The sequence below is a fragment of the Rattus norvegicus genome, chromosome 19, assembly GCF_021556685.1.
Source record: "Rattus norvegicus strain SHRSP/BbbUtx chromosome 19, alternate assembly SHRSP_T2T, whole genome shotgun sequence".
NCBI lineage: Eukaryota > Metazoa > Chordata > Mammalia > Rodentia > Muridae > Rattus > Rattus norvegicus.
This window is the reverse complement of record NC_141552.1, coordinates 19123666-19145988: the sequence shown is the minus strand read 5'-3', so window position 1 is coordinate 19145988 and position 22323 is coordinate 19123666. Positions and strand designations below refer to the sequence as shown.

General features: G+C 42.3%; 1 protein-coding gene across 2 annotated transcripts in view; it reads right to left on the bottom strand.

Moving 5' to 3' along the window:
- Positions 1 to 7917: 7917 nt before the first annotated feature.
- Positions 7918 to 22323, bottom strand: part of LOC147998992 (disks large homolog 5-like) — a 70131-nt gene continuing 55725 nt past the window's right edge. The window contains exons 1-6 of one of the 2 annotated variants that reach the window (XM_087595783.1): positions 12460 to 12626; positions 11265 to 11424; positions 9939 to 10082; positions 9139 to 9305; positions 8317 to 8422; positions 7918 to 8190 (exon numbers count right to left, since the gene is read on the bottom strand). In XM_087595783.1, coding sequence (XP_087451909.1) covers positions 8358 to 8422; positions 9139 to 9305; positions 9939 to 10082; positions 11265 to 11424; positions 12460 to 12586 — 663 coding nt within the window. In that variant the 5' untranslated portion in view covers positions 12587 to 12626 and the 3' untranslated portion in view covers positions 7918 to 8190; positions 8317 to 8357. Of the gene's footprint in view, positions 8191 to 8316; positions 8423 to 9138; positions 9306 to 9938; positions 10083 to 11264; positions 11425 to 12459; positions 12627 to 22323 lie in introns of those variants that run through there. The other variant, XM_087595784.1, reaches the window with a different exon arrangement.

Here is a 22323-nt window from a genome sequence, read left to right as displayed (position 1 = left end):
CTTTCTATTCTAAGGACCTTGATCTCTCTCTTTCCTTAGGTCCACATTAAGAGTGCATACAAATGGACATCACCATCTGAACATCTTAGTATTTTCTACTCTGTATATGTAGCATAATACTGTGCCTATGACAGTCTCAAGCTTCCTTGAGTGTTGTTGCCCCATCAAGAAGTGTGAAGTTCTGAGTTCAAACCCCAGTGATGCTTTAAAGGGACTAGAAGAAAGCGATCAGAGAAACTCCACTTCTTTGTCCTTAGATTAAATCAAGTTGACACAATGTGAACCTAGTGGGCTATTTAACCATGCATCTTTCTCCCAACCCCATTTCCACGAGTTCAGTCCATGGCAGAATTCATCCCCCACCATCCTAGATATTTCTTTGTATATTTATACAAGAGCCAGGTTTCTTTTTTTTAAATAGAATTAGTTGTAGGCAATCAACTGCTGCCCTATGTGAGAAATGATTAGTATCTATTGCAACTTACCACACTGTATTTGTGTATACAAGTACGCTATTGGAAATCCAGCATTACTGAGGGATTGGAAACCAGCACTGTGGCCTTGCCTTTCTGTGCCTAGTCCTGGCTCACAGGCAGCAGGGGGCAGACCTTGAGTTCCTCTTCAGGGACAGAGTGATGGTGAATGGGCACTGAGCAGGCAGAGAAACACAGCTGAGGCAGTTCCTTTCAGTTATCAAACACATCATCTCCTTCCCATCTTAAGGGCTACTGCTGAGGTCTTGCCCCCGTACCTACCTTAATAGCAGCAAATTTGTTACACAGCAGCCAGCTCTTTCCTATTGTTCTGTAATATGCCTCCACATCATGGATGCCAAGAAACAAACTAAGAAAAACAAAAAAATCTGACATTGAACAGTGTGGTGCTGGTAACATACCCTGTTATGTTCTGTATGTTATGAGATTTGTTAATCTTAACAAGTTCCCCAACTATGAGTTTCACGTAGGACCCATTAGAATCCAGGAAAATAAAAACAATTATGTGTAAAATGGCCTGAGTCAGGGCCATAGACAGCAGCATCCAGCACTTGTGCATGAGCCCATGTGGATCTTGCAATGAGCTGGGCCATAGCAATGTCCAGTACACAGTTGTGAGCTGTTGCTCTGGTTGAACTGTATTGGTGTGTGCATTCAATGAACTACACTTATTTAAATGAATTCAGTGTTGGTGTGGTTTGAATCCAGACCCCTTGACACCAAATCTTCCCTTCAGCAGCATTTAGGAGAAGAAGCTAAAGTCAGGAGAGGTGACATTGTGCCATAAGTTATGTGACAAGAGGGATGGTGAAATGATCCATTGTGATAAGAATCAAGGTTTCTTCTGTGGTACTTAGGTCTATACTGGGCCTGTGCAACAGCTTCAAGAACCCATTTCTGATTTCCCTTGGGATTCCCTTGATGATCCACTCAGAGAAGATTGGAAACAACCAAAATGGTAGTCAGACTTGATTTAAAAAGTGTAGGGAACACTGCAAACTCATGTTTCAGGATATTTGATTACATTGTAAGCCCCATGATTTTGTTATTTACCTAAAAGAAAATATATGTCTGGTGGTGTAGGTCAGCACTAACACAGACATTTAACTCTAGAGCTTGTTGGTTTTTATTGATAGAGAAATTGCACTGAATCGCCATAGGAACCTGTGTCTTAGGTCTGTTTCCCTAGTATATCCTCTACAACTCTCATGATGGTGATCCTGTTTCTGGCTAAATGTATGTCTGTTTACTGGGGAATTGAGTTTAGTGACGTGCAAATATTATTTAAACCTATGTATTAAATTTTGTCATTTTGTTAATTTTTGTGGTTTTTATTGGCTTCTTTTGATTGACTGTCATAGTTTTATTAAATTATTTCTTGTTTCCTCTGGCATTTTATCCTTCCCTTCAAACTAAAGTAATCCTTTTAGGATCCTCTACAGCGCTGTCTTACTGGTTATACATATTGTGTTAAATTTATGTATACTATGCCTTAATCAGCACAGTAGCTGGGCAGCTGCCTGCCCTCCATGGCATCAGATCTACTTTACAAACAATAACACTCAACTCTTACTCACTGTGTAGCATCTTGGCTGCTCTTAGTTCCCCTTGGACAGCCCTCAGGACCAGGCTCTCCTCTCCCTTAACCATGGCTGCTCTCCTCTTCCTCTCTCCTCTCCATCACACATGTTCTTCCTTTATTCTCTGGCAGCTTCTTCTTCCTTCTTCCCTCCTCATGATCCTGTCTAGCAAAGCCCTCAAAGCTCCCCTCCCCCATCTCTCTGCTGTGCAGCTGTTGGCTGTTGGCTTCTTCATAATCACAGTTAACTGGGAGCAGGGTCAGATTTTTGGGGATTAGCCAGTCTTGAGTTCCACAAATTAGCATTAAATACAAGCAGAATTAGACCAATATACTACAGGGATTTCTTTAGTTTTGTTTTGCTGTAAGTTTTCTTTTACCTTTTCACTTTTTATTTTATTCTTGGCTATTTTTTATTAATTGGTAATTTTATTTATTTATATTTCAAATGTGGCCCCCTTTCCAGTATCCCCTCATCATCCTCACTTCCCATTTCTGCTCAGCTTTGCCTATGACAGTGCTCCCCTCCCATACACATCCATTCCCCCCTCACACCTCTAGGATTCCTATTTGGTGGGCAACATGTTTCACAAGAGCCAAGGGCCTACCAGCACATTAATGCCAGGTAAGTCAATCAATCCTTTTCTACACAGTGACCTAGAACCATAGACCCATCCTTGTATACACTTTGGCTGGCAAAAGGGGTCCATAGGAGCTGGGGAATGGGTGACAGAGGGTCTGGTTAGATATTAAAGACCAATGATTGCTGCTTTCTCTTCTTTTTCTGGTTGTAGGTGAAATTATGTTTGTGTGCTTGTCTTTCTTTTTTTTTTTTTTTGAAATTATTGCAAGGTGACTAATTTCTTGCTTTTTGTTGGTTATAGTTTAGCTCAGTGTCTTGGAGTTTTCCTCCTATTATCCTCTGTTATGCTGTCTTAGAGAAAAATATTGTTTAAATTTGGATTTGTCATGAAATATCTTGGTTTCTCCATTCATGATGACTGAGAATTATGCTGGGTATAGGAGCCTGGGTCTGCCTTTCATCTGCCCACGATGTTCTGGCTTTTGGAGTCTCTATTGAGAAGTCTGGTGCAATTCAGATAGGTCTGAAATCATTTGTTACTGGATATTCATACCTTACCCCTTTTAATGTTATTTCTTTGATCCGTGCATTTAGTGTTTTAATTGTTATGTGAATGGAGGAATATTCTCTGGTCTGCTCCCATGTGTCAGCTTCTATGGCCGTGTTTCTCAACACTCCTAGTGCTGCAAACCTGTAATACAGCGCTTCATGCTGTGATGACTCCCACCGTGAAATTATTTCATTACTACTTCATAACTAATATTGCTACTCTTATAAGTCATAATATGCAAGGTATCTGATATACAATGTTTGTGAGTGGTCGTGGCCCAGAGGTTGAGAAACATTGCTTTATATACATTTTTATTTTTTTTTAAGAGAGGCCTTCATCTGAGGAGGACCTGATGCAGGTGTGAGAGCAGAGACCCCTGAAGTAGTGACAAGTTAGCAGGCCCAAGGCTGCTTGCCTTAATGGCAAAAGAGATTCCTGGCTAAAGGCACAAACAATCTGAAATCACTGTCCCCAGGATATTTCTTACCTCAGTTTCCCCCCATTACACGGTGTGTCTGCTTGGCCATGTCTGTCCAGGAATCCAGTCCCTGTAGTCTCTGATACAGACAGAATGCTATAGGTGAGAATGCTTTCCCTCTGTTCGCCCCAGTCACTTCTATAGAAGTGAGTTCAAATCCCCCGTGGGTAAATGTGTGTCTCACATAATGTGTGAGACTTGAAATCTCATCCTTTTTGTTGACAAAAACCAACTCTCACTTCAGATTTACAGCTGACCAACACTTAGTTTCAGGAGAATGAAGAAGCTGGTCAGGCCTGCAGAGTCAGATCCCCTCCCTGCCTGGGACAATCCCACCCACAGTAGACTTCACCTTCACTTAGCAGGTGTTTTCAGAAAAATCTGACCTCAAGATTCTGAAGTCCACATCTGCACAAACCCTAACGTTGTTAGATGGTGGACATGCGGGTTTTCTCCACTTTAAATCATCCTGGCCTCTTCTCTCCTGGGATGCACTCTGTTCTCTCTGGTCTGTTCATCTCGGAAGTCACTTCTCAGAAGGGGCACTTTGCTCTAACTCCTCCTTGGGACCCACCCAGCACTTGTGCTGGGGGATCTTATCAACTCTGAGCTGGGAGGGGTAGCATTCAACCTGACTTGAAGAAGCCTGTTTTCGCAGCTGATCTAGATCTGAGGAACAGGTGCTTTTAAAGAAGCATGTGACAGTATCTCCAGCAGAAGAGCTCACATTCAGGCAAAGTCACACAGGACAGGGAAAAGTGGCTTCCCAACTTCCCCAGGGCGCTCAAATCAGGGAGGGTATCTGATGGTCAGAGAGTTTGAGAGAGGCCTCCAACTCCCTGAAAGACTTCCCTCAATCATAAGTCCCACCACTATCCCAGGCTCAGCAAAGCCCTCCACCTGCCAGTTCCCTACAAACAAAACCCAGTGTGGAGAATTGAGGATAACACTTCTAGGAAATGGGCGACACAAGTCTCTGGGGGTCCTGGCCTGGGGTCTGTCCTTCAGGCTCTCCTCACTTCTCCTAGGTGCCTAGGGCAGAGGCAGGGTCAGGAGTAGGGGGAGGGGCAAGTTCATGGTCAGGGGCAAGGTCAGGGGCAAGCAGTGACCTCCAGACAAAAGTTAGGCTTTGGGTGCATGGAAGAGCAGCAGCAGAGCTCGCCCTGCCCTCCTCCTCTCTGGAGTGGGAAGGCATGGAGACCTGAGGGGTTGGGAAGAGTTGGGGAACTCACAGCTGCTTTTCCTCTGACTGCAACTGCAGCGCAGGGCCAAAGAAGCCAGAGAGGCTCAGGGGATCCCCCCATTTCCTGATTTCATTGTCCTTGTGGATGTCCAGGATGAAGGCTGTGCTTGGCTGGGCCAGAAGCCCCGCAGACAGGGAGAAGATGCACAACTGGCCTGTGACCTCCCTGGGCGCCCACTGGGACCCAGGTCAAGTGGCCACAGACACTCACCACGCACCCTGCCCCAGCCCTAAGCCTGTGCACACCAAGGCCACAGCACCTCTGCTAGTCCCTCCCACCATGAGCACTCACCCTGGCCCCCTGGCTGGCTTACACTCTCTGTAGGGAGCTCCTTGTGTGGTTTAGACACCAGGTTGATTATGGCCTCAGAGAAGGAGTCTAACAATGTTCCATCTAGTTCAATATAGTGGAATAATTGAAGCACTATTGTTATTAGGTCTTCATTAAAAGTCTGATAGCATTCTGCGTTAAAGCCATATGGCCCAGAAATTTTGCTTTTTAATTTTGGGAGGGGCAAACTATACTGACAGTACCTATTTTCTTCTGAGAATTATCCATGTACCTTCCCAGATCTGGGTTTATGTTGGTAATTGTTATCTGTCTAGAAAATACCAATATCAAATAGATTTTCAGTTTTCTGGAGTAAAGGCCTCTGAGGTAAGACCTAATGGTTGTTGAATTTGTTCATTGCCTCATGTTAGATTCCCCCTTTCATTTCTAATTGTGTCAATTTAGGTATTGTCTCCGGTGTGCAGTTTGTTTGAAGAAGGGGTTGCCTCTCTGGTGGATCTTCTCAACAAAAATACAAAAAAAGAAACAAAAAATAAATAAAACAAACAAAAAACCCAACGCACAGGACTTGGTTCTCTTGACACTTTGTATTTTTCACTTTATTTGTAATTGACTGATTTGATTTGAACCCTGAATTAATTTCCTGCCATCAAATCCTACCTGACATTCTATGGGATGAGGTTTGGCCTCATCTTGTTAACAGCAACATGTAACTACTGAAGCTGTTTCTGCTCTCTGTAGTGGTGATGACCTCAAAATCTTACTGAAAACCATGCACACCCGGGTTAGGTTGAATTAAAGTAGCCACCATTTCAGTGTTCCCTGCAAGGTGCCATGGGACAGTAGTAACATGAGACTGCATGCACCTCGACAGTTTTCACTAGGGACTACACACACACACACACACACACACACACACACACACACACACACACTTTACTGACATGGTACACATTCTTTGCACACAAAAAAGAAAGTGAACAGTAATGAAAACACACCAATAATGGAATTGATGGAGGGAGTTGTGGGGAAGCTGGGGCTTAGAGTTACTTAAAGGCCCTATGCAGGCTCTCCTTTTGTTGGAGGAGAAATTTCAAGTGCAATGTGGTTCTTTATTTTCTTTCTCTAAAGCACAGAGGGCTAGGGGTGATAACAGGGCTATGAGCATGTTCGGCAAGTACAGTCACACTGAATTAAATACTAGGGTTGGAACCTATTAATCTTCTACAAAATTACAGAGCAGCCTCGATGAAGACTCTCAGCTTCAAAGGTGGACATTTCAAGACAGGCACTGGACAATGGCTGACAGACTTGACTGGAGACTGGAAATGTTTTGCTATCTCACAGGAAAAGAAGGCCCCTCCTACCACACTGTACTCTAAGGACATTTTATTCAGGTTAGGATGACATGAACTATTGTCTCATGTCACAGATGTCAGCACAAAGTATCCAAGGTGTTGTATGCCAATGGTAGCATCAACAGAACAAAGCACACAGTGTCATGAAGACATAAATTATGAGTTTGTGTAGCAAGACCCAGGCCTCTTCCAGGTTCTTAGATAGTAACTGAGAACCTCAAATACGGTAGTGATGTGATAGTGTGGTGTAAATCTAGTTACAACTAGCTTCTATTGTGACACAGATGACTCTTATTGTGTCATGTTCAGCTTATAATGAATGACTAACCAAAGCATGAGAATAACCAAATACTACATTGTTTCTCTATACCTCATGAGCTTTTAAAAGCCCTGGGGTGACAGCAAGCTTTTGTGGACATTCTGGATTGGTCCTTCTGTACTTTAACTCTCTGAGTCACCTCCACTCTCAGTAAGTTAGTTCAATTTCATAAATTGGAAATGAGTCACCTGGAAAAAATACATTCTCAATACGATCCCAGATTGGCCATGGAAAAAGGGTAGCTTGAATTGTCCCACCTCAGTTCTGGGCTTGCACAGGCCTGCTCTCCAAAAGAAACCTGTGTTCACAGCTGCAGGCTACATTCACTATGGATGCTCTTGAGGTTCCTCCCTAAACTGCTTAGATTAAGATAATGTTCTTGCTAACAATCAAAAAACTGATTAAGCCAATCTGGCCTACAGGAAGCTAGTTTCTATTCAGTATTTTATCAGATGTGCATAAAACATATGGCCATCATTGATAACAGGTGAAAGATCTGCTCTAATATGAAAACTAAGTGATGCTGGAGGATGATCCCCAATGTTCAATGAGCAGTGGGGACACCAGAGCCCTGTAGGGATGCCTGACAACCTAACACGTTGAGCACGCACAGCTCAGTAAGTTCCCTGTGAACATACATCTCCTGAGATCTCTCTATTTAATTGGAGGTGATCCTGTCCACCTAATACAGCACCTCATGTGGAATAACAAAAGCCACCTGCAGGAGCTGTGGTGATGACTCACAGGGTAGAGCATCTGCTGCTCTCTCAGAAGAACCACATGGACCCTAACAATTGGGTAAAGCATGTCAGTGATTACATTACAAAGTGTGTGTCGGAGAAACAGCCACATTATCCACACAAAAGACACTGTCACACTGGGTACCCCTTGGTGACTTTGAATTCACTTATTAGCCCAGGCTCCATGGAACATGCAGAGATACATCTCTATCTGTAAGTTCTAAGTCCACAGGAGGGGACAGAACCCTTGAGTAAGAATGATGGTCTTAAGAGTCAAGAGATAGAATTCAATTTTTATTCATAACGAATACATTTTTACAACAGAACAGGATTAAAATGAATAAAAATATTTAAAAATATTTGAAAGTGAAAAATAGTAACAAGAACATATAAATATGAAACAACAAAATGAAAACTTCAATTAAAATCATAACAAAAATATTTCTAAACAGCATATTCTTAACGAACATGTAGAAGCACAGATGTATTGCTGTTTCTCCTCTAGCACACATAATGAAAGGCGGTCCCCCAAGCTGTCTCTCAAGTGGTGTTTTCTGAAGAAGAAAGTGAGTAAGACCTCAATCAGTCAGGCTGGCTTAGTGTTATATAAATTTAGGGTCTCTAAGAAATGACAAATTAACTCTGAGGAAGAATACTCTCCCAAAAAAAAATGTTGTTACCATTCAGGATGTTTGTCATCAGGGACTCCTGAGAAAGCAACTTATTCTTCAGGAAGCTCTCTTACTGGGGTGTGTCCAATTCCAGCTCTCTTGTACTTTCTGAGACCTGGGAGAGGAAGGCAGTTTTTCAGACACTGATTTGGTGGTGAAACGCAAGCCAGCTGTCAGAATCCTGCCTTCTACCACCTCAGTTCTCTTGGACAGTCGACATGGACCTTTTAACTGATATCATTGTTGCTAACTCTGTGGGCAGGGCAAAATCTCCAGCAACCCTCACAGTAATGTGGGCTGCCAATATGGGACCCAGACTTATACCAGTGCAAACCAAGAACAGGGCAATGGAAGGGACCTCATTGGGTTGCAGGAAGAAAGGAGATGTCCATATGTCACCAAGGTTAAAGCCAATGACAAGTACTAATTTGACATTTGCACTTGGCTCTTATCCCGGAAAGGTGCTTCCTACACAAGAAGTCATATGACCACTTGTCATTTGTCAAGAACCAAGAACTTGTTCAAAACTCTACATAGCATCCAATCTATCACGTGCATGTGCATAATGTGATATGTTATTGATCTGTCACCATTTCTATAATGCAGCTTCAAAAAGAGCAGCAAAATATACTTGCAAAATAATTCAGTTTCTGAAAAGTGGGTAACTTCCCAGAATACTTGTGCATAGGCAGAGCAATGAACAATGCCATTACATGAGGTGGTTGGCTGGTTATGAGTGTAAATTAGAAAGGAGGTAGGAGGAAGCAAAGATATATCAAACTGGCAAATTTTATCAGATATTGTTAAGCTAACACATCTGCTCGTCCCTACCTGATGATGCTGGGTCTGGACGTTGCTGGTCTTTATCTTTCTTGTTGAAGTCAACCAAATATTTCTGGTTCAGTGCACACTCAAGATGTCCCTCCTTGCTCCCCTGCTTCCGTGGGACCAACTTCTTCCTGCATGTGTTCTCCATCAGGAGCTGGCTGAGCAGGTTTCTGGAAATACAGTCTGCATAATAAGATCATGCTGCCCCTTTCTCCCATTCATACTCCCAAGTCCCACTAACTCTACCAGGTCCCAGATACCCATGAAGACTTAATAAAATACATCTCGATACATATAATGCTCCTGCACAAACCACAAAGAGTTAATTCAGGGAAGAATAAATTGTTTGCTTGGCCCCAGCACCAATTAGTGTCCACATCTCTCAAAAAGAACATGGATCTTCAACTATCCATGAAAGCCCAATGCATGGGGGCAACATCAATTAGTAGTTGGCAAACACCCACAAAAGAGGTCAGTAGAACCAAGGGAAGGTCATGCTAACCATGTGGTGCACGCACTGAGTTTGGTAAAACCTGGTTGACACCATAGGCCCAGGTCAGCCTAATAACCTTCTGCTGACTTCAATCAGTGCTGTTCTATCTAGAGCCTTTTGCAGATGCCTAGACAATCCTGGGATGAGTAACAGTCTTTTATGGAACTGAAAACTGAGTCCTAATGACCCTGGAACACTGATGTGTAAAGAGCACAAGAGATAGAATCATAGCTGAAGACTGTCCAATCCAGAACAAAGAAAGTCAGAAATGGCCATTCCACAGGTGATAGACTTTCTGACCAGGACTTACCTAGAGAAGGTAATCTCCTTCTTCAGCTTATGGCTGTCCTCATGGATCTCAGTGTTCTCCATCTCTAAGTTGTGCAGAATTGACATGATTGACTCCTCCATTCTCTCCAGGTCTTCATAATATGGATTTGGCCTGAAGTGTGGCCTGGCCCCAAATGATAGAATCCAGTGAACATCAGCATTTAGGAATATATGAGCTCAGGGTGGGTCCTGTACTACCCCAGCCCTGGAAGGACACCTTCTGAATTCTACATATTGGATCTTCTTCAGCTTCAGAAACGTGTTTTTCTGCGTCCAGGACACCAGAATCTCAGCATCCAGATTGAGGCTTCCCTGGCTCCCTTTGTTCAATCAAGAGGCAATCTGCAGTCAAGCCAGTTGAGCTATCAAGAGCCTAGGCCACACCTCTCCATGCTCCCCCACCCCAACACAGCCAGAAACCTGTGATTACTTTTTTCCTGTCCCGATAACAGACCATATATCAACACAAAATTATAATCTGCACAAGGAATACAAATAAACCGACAAACGTTGCCACATAGGCAAAGAACTGTGCTGTTGACAGTGGGGCTCCCAGAACAAAGCATTCACATCACCATGAAAGTGTTACAGGTAAATACTCAGGCCAAGACATAGACCCCTAGATTCCAAGTGTGGAGGGAAATATAAACATATAACAGTTGTGCATATGCATTTGGATGTATGCACACACAGACTCACAGACTGAGAGACACCCACAAAAAAAAGAGAAATGTAAACAGAGTCAGAGAAAGAGAAAAGCAAATATGGAAACAGAGAGCACTGTGAGAACCAGGAGAAATGCATGCAGCATTGCTGTTTCCGAGGGGCTCCCACAGACACACAGACAATAACAAACAGGGCTGAGCCTGACAACTTCTAGTCAAACATTGAGATGAACAGTTTGGGACCAGGCCCCTCAGGCTGCTGCCTGGATCTTCCAGCACTCAGTCCCCTGCCTAGTAAGTACAGAGACTCACCATAAACTCACTGCAATTACAATCTTGCAAAGCCACCAGCAATCAAGGGCTTTGCAAATGCACACTGGGAACTCACTCTCCCTGACTTTATCCCTGAATTCTTCATTCAGACCACAAATCCTGCTTTTCAATAAATGGAAGCAGATGAGTCTATTGTCCATCTCTCTCCTCAGGAAGGGTCAGGTTCTGAATCTCCTCTATATGGGAGGTGAGGTTTGGCACCGGGTGTGGGAGGCACAGCTTTCTAGAACCCAAAACCTTAATAGGATGAGATGAAGGTGACCTTGCAGACCCAGGAATGAAACAAGAACGTTTGGAGCAATTCATACCTGTGTTTCATAGATCTCTCTGTCAGAAACCTCAGGCGATCTCTCAGGTCATTTCTCTCCTCAGTAATGAGCTGCAGCTCTTTAATCAGCTTCTCCTTTTCCTTCTTGGCCTGCTTCTCGCTTAGGGCAGTTTCAGGGGAAGATGTTTCTCTCCCAGTGTCTGTAGGTAGAAGAACAAAAGTGAACCTGCATGGGGAGAATGCATAGAGTGTACATAGACCACAGTGAGGCCTAAACAGGAGAACAAGCTTGGAACCCAGTGTCACTGCAAGGCGATTGGTCTATGCTTAAGAGGCCTCCTCAGTGGATCTCAGTTCTCCCACTACTCTATAGACACCAAGAGATGTAAGCAGCCAGGTGTTCCCTATGCTGGACATCACGTGCTTACATGTACCATGGAGATGGCTTCTCCAGGATTATCATCAACTGAACAGGGTACAACTTGGTTTAAGGACCCTCACCCCTGTGGTTTCAGAACTCAGATGATAAATTCACCATCCACAAAACTTGAGTGATTGGAGACACTCAGATGTCCTACCCTGATACTCTAGGCCAACAACTTTGGATTGAAAACACATTTCCAGGGAGGACATGTTCAACAGACTTATCAATTCCCCTATATGAAATAACAAATGCCCCAGAAGTTCCAATAGGTTACAGGCTGAATCTTGGTCCACATGTTCCAAACAGTTTTGGTATTTTAGAAAAATGTGTGTAACACACAACCTCTAATATATAAAGCTAATGATGACCCTGCCAGTTAGAAAAAATCAGAGAAGGTCTAAGAAAATAAGGTTATTGCCTGGAGCACAATTCTCCCCCTGTTCCTACTGTCAGATACCCACTGTATTTAAAGAAGCAATGAGAGTGAAATACAGTGCTGCCCTGTCTAAACTCAGAAAAGGTGGACCCTCCATGACTCCTGATCATGTTATTATATCAATGTAACCTAACAAATGCACTGTAAAAGTAAAGGCCAGAAATTCACAGTATAATAGCATTGGCCTTACCATATCCTCCCTGTGGGTTTGGGGAAACTAAAGTTCTGAAATTCTTGACTTTAAGGAATTGTGATATTCATGGAAATTCAATTACTTTTCAGATGCTCCAGTTGCTGTGGCCCATTGCTAGAAAGGTCAGCTTAAGCCTGCAGCCCCCCTGACAGGGAGCTCAAAATGTACTGCCCAGAACTTACTAAACATTCCGCAGAAGTGCTGTCTTTCTCCATCATTACTTTGAGACGAAAGGCTAGACCCCTTCACTCTAGTCTCTCCACAATCGACGTTCCTCCTCCCAAAACGCTTGCGAAGATGGGAAAACATGACTTAGCTTGTAACTGCCAGACTCAGACTGAGAGAAACTAGGGCACTGGTTGTCACTGATGTCTGGTGACATCACAGAGGATGCCAGAACTCTCTAGGAGACAATAGAATGTCCAAGAAGGGACAGCAGATGTCATGGGGAGCAGACTTTGCCTCCCAGCTAATGTTCTCCCTGTACTGAGCAAAAGCAGAGGTGCCCTTTCCAGGAGCCTTTCCTGGGGTAGAGCCACTGAGCATCTCCTGCTTCCAAAGCCAAATTTTCCTCAAGGCTTGATTATAAAACCTTAGTAATTCCTATGCATCTAAATGAATGTTTCCTTCCATATCTTGCCCCAAAATGTCTCATCCTAACTCAAATTGTCCTCATTCACCAATGTTAGCCATTAAAACTTCCTGAGATTTCACACCAGCTTGAATATGCAGTCAAAAGTTCTCCTGTCTCATTCTGTACAGGTGCTTTATATCACATCAAGAAATAGTCTGCATGGTAGGTTACAACATGGGTGTGTGTTAGGGGAACACTCATGAAGTCATGTGCTTAACAATCGACAATTGCCAGAATATTCCTTAGGAGAAAGAGTTGAAATCTTTATGGTGCTAGGAAAAGTGTGGAGACCAGTTGGCAGAGGAAAGTGCAATATTGGAGCCACGAGTGAAGGGAACCTCATGCTGGTGGTGGGGTTCTCCTCTCTGCACCAATGTCGCCAAAGGAGCACTGCTCACAGGCCTGAGTAAGATATACCATGAGCTTCTATCAGAAAAATAAAATAGTCAAGAGATATAGGGGGTGCACAGAAAGGTCTAAAATGAGCCTATAAACATCATTAAGTGGATAGAGCAAGGTCCCAGCACCTGTACACTGGGAAATGGCCACCCCACCAAACACAAAAGCATCTATCATAGTGAAAAATGAATACTTTATAGAATGCACACACTAACATTGATTGATCACATCCATAGTTCAAATTTTGGGGGCAAATTCATGGCCCTAACTATCTTTCTCTCAACTTATATAGCAAAAAATAAGAAAGACAGAGAAAAGAAAAAGTCAAAACAAAATCCCAAGCTTCTCATATGAGGACTGCAGGAAGTGTTATCTGGTGGTCAGTTCTGATTAGACATTTTAGATAGAACTGTGCACAGTGAACCTTGATGTGATGGGTCCTATATAAAGCTTTTTGCAATATTGGAATTTTAACAAACCTCATCCAGAACGTACAGAAGAGGTAAGGATGTGATCACCATGTCCTTGCTCTCTATCAGGTTATTTTTCTGTGTCCTTGATTGTCAGGCATAGAACAGCAACACTCTGAAATAGCTGGTAGACATGGGAAAACGTGGCTAAAACTATAGTTGTGGTTACACACCTCAACTGTCAAAGGCTAATGCTGTCCTCACAGTCCTTGGAAGCCACTCTTGTAAGCCTATGTATTGGAAAGTGGAAGGAGGTTTATCTGAGCTCAAAGTGAACCTGGCCAGCCAGGGAGAGGGCAACATGGGATACTTGTGACCCTGTCTAAAACCAGCACAGAAACCCACCCTGCATTCAAAGCATCATCCACCAATTCTCGATTATCTACTATTCTCTCCCTACCAGTCGTTCAGTTTGGAATGGTAGAAAAAAAAAAAACAAAACTGGGACTGATCTTTCTATTCTAAGGACCTTGATCTCTCTTTCCTTAGGTTCACCTTAAGAGTGCATACAAATGGATATCATCATCTGAACATCGTAGTATTATCTACTCTGTATATGTAGCATAATACTGTGACTATGACAATCAAGCTTCCTTGAGTGTTGTTGCCCCATCAAGAAGTGTGATGTACTGAGGCCAGTCCCCAGTGATCCTTTCAAGGGATTAGAAGGAAGCCATCAGAGATACTCCACTTCTTTGTCATTAGATTAAATCAAGTTGACACAATGTGAACCTGGTGGGCTATTTGACCATGCATCTTTCTCACAACCCCACCTTTCTGAGTTCAGTCCATGGCAGAATTCATTGCCCACCATCGTAGATATTTCTTTGTATATTTCCACAAGAGCCAGGATTCTTTTCTTTTTTTAAAATAGAATTAGTTGTAGGCAACCAACTGTTGCCCTATGTAAGAAATGATTAGTATATATTGTAACTTACCACACTGTATTTGTGTATACAAGTACATTATTGGGAATCCAGCATTACTGAGGAATTGGAAACCAGTGCTGTGGCCTTGCCTTTCTGTGCCTAGTCCTGGCTCACAGGCAGCAGGGGGCAGACCTTGAGTTCCTCTTCAGGGACAGAGTGATGGTGAATGGACACTGAGCAGGCAGAGAAACACAGCTGAGGCAGCTCCTTTCAGGTATCAAACACATCATCTCCTTCCCATCTTAAGGGCTGTTGCTGAAGTCTTGCCCCCATACCTACCTTAATAGCAGCAAATTTGTTACACAGCAGCCAGCTCTTTCCTATTGTTCTGTAATACGCCTCCACATCATGGATGCCAACAAACAAACTAACAAAAAACAAAAAAACCTGACATTGAACTGTGTGGTGCTGGTCACATACCCTGTTATGTTCTGTATGTTATGAGGTTTGTTAATCTTTTTTTTTTTTTTTGGTTCTTTTTTTCGGAGCTGGGGACCGAACCCAGGGCCTTGCGCTTCCTAGGTAAGCGCTCTACCACTGAGCTAAATCCCCAGCCCCGAGGTTTGTTAATCTTAACAAGTTCCCCAAGTGTATTCTTCACATAGGACCCATCAGATTCAAGGAAAATAGGAACAATTATGTGTAAAATGGCCTGAGTCAGGGCCCATAGACCGAAGCATTTCCAACACTTGTGCATGAGCCCATGTGGATCTTGCAATGAGCTGGGTCTAGCAATGTCCAGTACACAGTTGTGAGCTGTTGCTCTGGTTGAACTGTATTGGTGTGTGCATTAATAAACTACACCTATTTAAATGAATTCAGTGTCCTGTGGTTTGAATCCAGACCCCTTGACACCAGGTCTTCCCTTCTGCAGCACTTGGGAAAAAGGCTAAGTTTAGGAAAGGTGACGTCTTGTCATAAGTTATGTGACAAGAGGGATGGTGAATGATCCCTTGTGATAAGAATCAAGGTTTCCTCTGTGGTATTTAGGTCTATACTGGCCCTGTGCAACAGCTTCAAGAACCCATTTCTGATTTTCCTTGGGATTCCCCATGATGATGCACTCAGACATGATTGGAAACAACCAAAACGGTAGTCAGACTTGATTTATAAAATGTAGGTAACATTGCAAACTTATGTTGCAGGATATTTGATTCATATTATCAGCCCCAAGACAGTGTTATTTACTTTAAAAAAAATACCTCTGGCAGTTCAGTTCAGCACTAGCACCGATATTTTACCCTAGAGCTTTTTTTGGTTGTTTGTTTGTTTTTTGTTTTTGTTTTGGATGAACAAGTACTTTCTTATTTTGTGGCCCAGCCCTAGCTCTTACTTCTTTGCACAGTCACAGAGAGACCTCAACCATATACTCAGCCAAAGGCAGGGGAATGTAGAAAAGAGCCTAAGGCAATACCACATAATGACATTGAAAGTGGGTGGCCAAAAGGTGTTATAAAATTCACCTCACTTCAGTGAGTGATGACATACCAACCTGGTGGCCTACGATTCTGGAATATTAATCAGAATCCTTTCGTCATATTAGATCTTAATAGAAACAAGGAAGCAGTCCTTTCCTGAAGTATATATTCATCATACGTAAAGAAGATATTAAATCCATATACAACTCAGAATAGCACTATCCCCCAAGACCGGAAAGATCTGGCAACATGAATATTAGAAGCTTCTCCTGTGTTACAGTGGTAAGCACAGAAGAAAGAGGAAGATAGGGCTGAAAACAAAAGCATCAGGCCAGAGCACTGTTTCTCAGGATGAGTTGCTAGGTGAAGGTAAATAAACCTTACTAAGTTTAATACAGTATTACATACACTGTTGTAAGTAACTGGAGCCTAGGCTATCCCCAAAGGTTTGCCTGTCTGTGAAATCTGATACCCTAACTCAGGTGTCTTCCCTGGCCTCAGTGGGAGAAGGTGCACCAGCCCTACAAAAACTTGATGTGTCTTGGTGGAGGCACACTCTGAGGGATATTCCTCTACTCTCTCAGAGGAGATGGTGTGAGGACATTGGGGAGGAACTGTGGGAGAGAAGTAACAAGAGAAAGGACAGCAATTGGGATGCAAAGTGAATTTAAGCCTGTCAGTCACTGCTCTATTGCTGTGAAGAGACACCTTAACTAAGGTAACTAATAAAAGAATCAGGGTGTGCCCATGGCTCCAGGTAGATATGTAGCAGAGGACCAGCTTATCTGGGATCACTGGGACGGGAGACCCTTGTTTCTGAGGAAGCTTCATGAACCATGATATTGGAACTGAGGCCTCTGAGGCGGGAATGAATTGGCAGGTGGAGGAGCAATCTCATAGGGAGAGAGTGTGGGGGACAGAAGAGGGGGTCATGTAGAGGAACATGGAGTGGGAGATAAATTGGAAATGTAGATAAAGTGATGAAAGAAAACTAAAAAAATGAGACTATGAGTATCATTCTAATTCAAGCAGCAAATAATAAAAACATAAATGCGAGAGTCGCCTGGTCCTGTTCATGTCATCCTGAATCTTAAAATCTTTTTTCCTCCAAATTCCATGCCACATGAGTTGCACTGACCTGTCAGCTGCCTGCTTGGATGACAACAGCAGCAGCTTCCCTATGCACTTGCTTTGTAGGAGCACGAAATCTATTGAGCTCCCTTTTCCAAGTTGGAACTTTAATTGGTAAGAGTCTTGCCTTGAGGACACCTTCCACATCTCTACAGTACAGAGGCAGGAGGCTTATCGTTAATAACATCCATCTCCTTAACTATGTCACCCTCCTCTTCAGCACATGACTTTGCTGTGACATTAAACTTCTTAGTGATCTTTTCCACTCTAAGCTGCACATGGTTTTCATGTGTTTGCCCTGTGTGTTGTTCCTTGTCCTGCAGTCTTGAGGAACAGTGACCAAAAGTAACCAAACCACAGACTCAAAGCCATGTAAATACTGTATTGTGTACTATTTTCACAGAGCTCCCTGAGGTGTAAATGGGACATGGAGAATTCGAACATAGTTTGAATCTTAGGCCTTTCACTGGGCAGTCCCTCATCTTCTCTAAAAATTAACCCCATTCTTCTACCATTAAGACCCACCTGCTGGTTAGCTCTTTACCCCTCTGCTGTAGTCTGTTCCATATCTCTTCCTGCCCATGTCTATTCTGAATCTCCTGCTTCAGCTTGCCTCTGCCTATGTCCCTCTCTATGCCCGGAAGTTCTGCCCACATACTTCCTGACGCACCTCTTGGCCATCAGATCTTTATTACATCCAATCGGCAGTGAGACAACACCTGATACATCTCTTAGCTTGTGTTGAGCTGGTGAGAAGGACAAACATCCACAAAATAGCAAAGCTGATGATGGGACATAGAAATGACAAGAGAAATCCTGCCAGCACTTAGCTCACTGCCAGTACAGAACTAACAATTGAAAGTTGACACACCTTAGTACAAAGGGAGGTCACCTCAGCATTTCCCCTTTTACTCCAAGAAATACCTTTAATTTAACATTAATAAGCTAGATAAAATAAGAAAACTTATGAGATGCATCAGGTAAGAATTACTGTCACAATATTCTGTCCATTCGTATTTTGCAAAATTGGAGAAGGTACTTCATTATCTAAATTATATTAGTCTAAAATTTTGTACCTAAATCATTTTCTATCACTTTTTAAGCTTTGTATCCCTTATCTATCATAACTTGCATTTATTAACCATAATAAGTCTTCTGAGACCAAATGTACTTTCATTAATTCCAAACAATTTAAGCGTTTATGTCTTTCATCCTTAAAATTTGACACATTTTTTGCGTACAAATTTTCTTTTTCTTTTTCTTTATTCAGCTTCCACACGAAGATTATTTTTGCTCTGATTTAGAGCAGGATGTAAGGGTGGAGTGCAGACCTGAGGGGAGGGCAGATGAATGGAGTTGAGGTGCAGGATGTGAGGTTCACAGAGAATAAATAAGAAGTTAAAAAAAATAAGAAATGAGCACAGTGGGGATGAAGTTGTGAATGCTTGGCATGGGGAAGTTTGGCAGTGGACTGGGCATTTAGGGGTGGGGTGGGATTGGCGTGGGTTCTGGAGTAGTAAGGATGGTGTCTGTTCTTGTCTTTTGGGGAAACTCCTCGGTCTTCTCCCATCACTCCTCCACCTCCAACCGCCATAACTGCCTCCTACCACAGCAGCGGCTTCTGGGCATCGGCCTCTTTCTGCTCAAGCTCTTCTATGTGCTCGGGGGTGGTACAAGCTTTTAAAAGTCCCAGGCAGTGGGCAGACCACGCACACTCTCCTGGCATCCCCATCCTCTCTCAGGATTTATGGTGCCAGAGCGGTTATCGCAGGAGTTTTGATACTGCTGTGGAGTGTCCATAGAGCCCTGCTTTCTGAGCCTCCCATGTCCACCCTGTTCCTGTCCAGGTTCCTGGCTGTCACATTTCTGCACGATGGTGAACAAGTTTGCTTTTCTGATTCTCATAACAAGAAAAGGTTAAGACTAAACTATCTAATCTTCAACCCCATCCAAGATCTGAGGAGGAGAAATGTTGCCTGAATAAAAGGAAATTCAGAGCAAACAGCTTCCAAACCTAAGAAATGACAGAAATTGTTGGCTACCCTGGGAGTCAGTCAGCAAATATTCCTGTGTCACTGTGGCATCCACCTTCAACTCAATGGGCCAGGAGCTCTGACAACAATCCTTTGAAGCAGGTCACTTGAAGGACTATCCTATTTTTTTTTCCAAAAACTGGGACACAGACTTCCCCATGATCAACTTCTGCACAGTCTGGACAGCTTTCTGGCAGCAGTAGAGGTAAGTGGGTAGTATTTCACCCAATGGTTCTTTAGAGCCCATCATCTTTTTCAGAATAAATTGGGGACACTACCAGGAGTTGAGGTCTCTCCCACTGTGAAAAGCCTTTAACTATTAGGACATCTGAAATGGCAGATTCTTCAGATCTCTAAAGGATTTGAGAACCACCTTTGTATGTAATGTCTATCTCAGTGGACAAATGTGGCTTTTTTTCCCAAGGGATTTACTTCCTACTTAACTTTAAAAACATACACAGGAAGTTAAATAAAGCTTATTTCTGTACCTAACTAAAGCAGTACCTAACATGACTGGAAGACTGATTATTTATAGTTGGAAAGTACTAGCTTGAATTCCTTAATTATCCACGGCAGTGTGCAGTAGTAATTTTATTAAATTAGAATTTTACACCACATTGTGAATAAGTTGCATATACTTATATCTTAAAAATGAATTGAATCATTTATGCAAGTACAATTTTAAATTCTATCATCATTCAAAAATCCATGCCATCCTAAAATATTTGAGACTTGGTATTGCTTTCTAGTATAAAGAGAGATACAGTGATCTATGATTTTGTCATTTTAGTCCCTTCTCCTGATTTCCCACCACATTAGACAGAGAATTGAGGACAGAAAGAGAAAGGAAGAAAGACATTCCTGATTCGAATCTGCTTTACTGTTTCCTCCCTGACCATGGCCAGTAAGAACTTGCAACCAACCCCCTAACTGACAATAATCATCTACAGCCCACGGCAGACAAATAACCACCCACCCACCCTTCCTCTTGAGAATGAGGGGGTCATATTCCTTTAAGTTGCTTCCCAATGTGTGTGGGGTGACAACATGTTTTGGGGACCTTACAACAATTGGGACATTTTCCAAATCCTGGGAGATCTTGCAGTGTCCTATGCCTCCAGACCCTGAATGTGGCAGGATTAACTGAAGTCCTGGCTACATTAACAATGAAAAATACAAACACACATTCCTACCATATGAGGAAGGTCACCGGATAGCTACCCCTTGAAGTTTGCTCAAAACAATTAGTCAATTAGCTTTTTATTTATCTTCAGGTCACTTCTTAGTAAACAGGCAGAAAAGAGACAGATTGTTTGCCAAAATTATATCAATTGCTTCTAAGCCAGTCACCAATAGAGTTCCTGCCATCCTTTGAAGTTTCATCAGAGAGGCTCTATTTTGCACAGACTCACAATACTTATGTCTCCCATGTGGCAAACTAAAAGAACTGTTAAGATCTTCTTAAATAATTCAACAGTTTTCCCAATCCAAAGTCTCCCACCCTCCTCCAAAAAATCAAGAGATTCCTCACAAACATCTCCACTCACTTCGGTACCAGTTTATATATCAGTCACATTTCTGTTACTGCAGAAAAATACTATGACCAAGAACAACTCAAGGAATACAGTTCTTCACATTGTGGTAACCAACCCCAACTACCAAATTATTTCATTGCTAAGTCATAAATGTAAGGTGGCTACTGTTTTGAATTGTAATGTAAATATCATGTATAAAGTATGTCTCATATGTGACTGTTCCCTGAAGGGGTTGCAACCCACAGGTTGAAAACTGCACTTGTGTGTGGTGGTGGGAGGGGGGGTTGTGGGTTTTTTGTTTTGTTTGTTTGTTTTCCTTTTTCTCAAAACCCAAATGCTGATAAGAACATAGGCCAATATCAGGCTCTTCAATTTTATTCCATTAGGCACTGTGTCTGCTCTCATGATATTAACATGCTGGTTTTTCTTTTTTACTATTCCCCAAAATGAAGGTGAAATCATTAAAGGTGATGCCTCCCGCAGTGCTTTACTGTCTTATTAGTTAGCAGTGTCTGACTGCCCTGCTCATTTGTGCTTTCATGTGACTTCTGAGATTTTTTTTCATTCCCATGAAGATCTGTATTGGGATTATAATGGGATGGATTTAAACCAGTAGATGACTCTGGTAGGATTCAATATAATAATATAAATCATACTGATACATGAAAATGAGAGGTCTCTTCATTTTCTGGTTTCTTTAGTTTTTTTATTTTTCCTAATGATTTCATTTTAACAAGTCTTTACTTCCTTAGATATTACAAGATTTTTATTCTGAATGGGTTTGTTTTCTTGGCTTCTTTCGTCTTATTTATTGTTGGTATACAGGAGTTCTATTGATTTTACTGTGATTTTAGTGAATGTGTCCATGAGCCATAGGAGTTTGCTAGTGGTTTCGTGGTCTTTATATATGGATCATATCGCCGGCAAATGAGAATACTCTGACTGCTTTCTTTCATATTAACATGCCTTTCCATCTCTCTATTGTCATATTGTTTGGAGAAGACTTCACATACTAGTTGAATTAGATGAAAAGAATGAACATCTGTGACTTATTCCTGATTTTAGTGGAAATCCATTATTGTTTCCTCCAGTTAGGATGCTGTTGGCCTTGCATATCGCCTTCATAATGTTAAGGTATGTCTTCTCCATATCCCAGATTCTCCAGGACTTTTGCATTAATCACTGTGGGATTTTGCCAAAGAGATTGTCTGCCTCTACTGCAGTGATCATGTGTTTCCTGTCCTTGGTTTTCTGTGGTGAATTGTTTATTCATTTGTATTTGTTGAAACATTCTTGCACCTCTGCAGTCAAGCCAGCTTGATCACGGTACCTGACACATTTGGTAAATGTCTGAATTTTATTTTCCAGGATATTATTGAGAAATTTTTCACTTAACTGTTCCTTCCAATCTTAGTTTCTTTTCTATGCTGTGAAGAGACACCATGAGCAAGGGAACTTGTAGAAGAAAGAGTTTATTTCAGCTTACAGTTTCAAGGA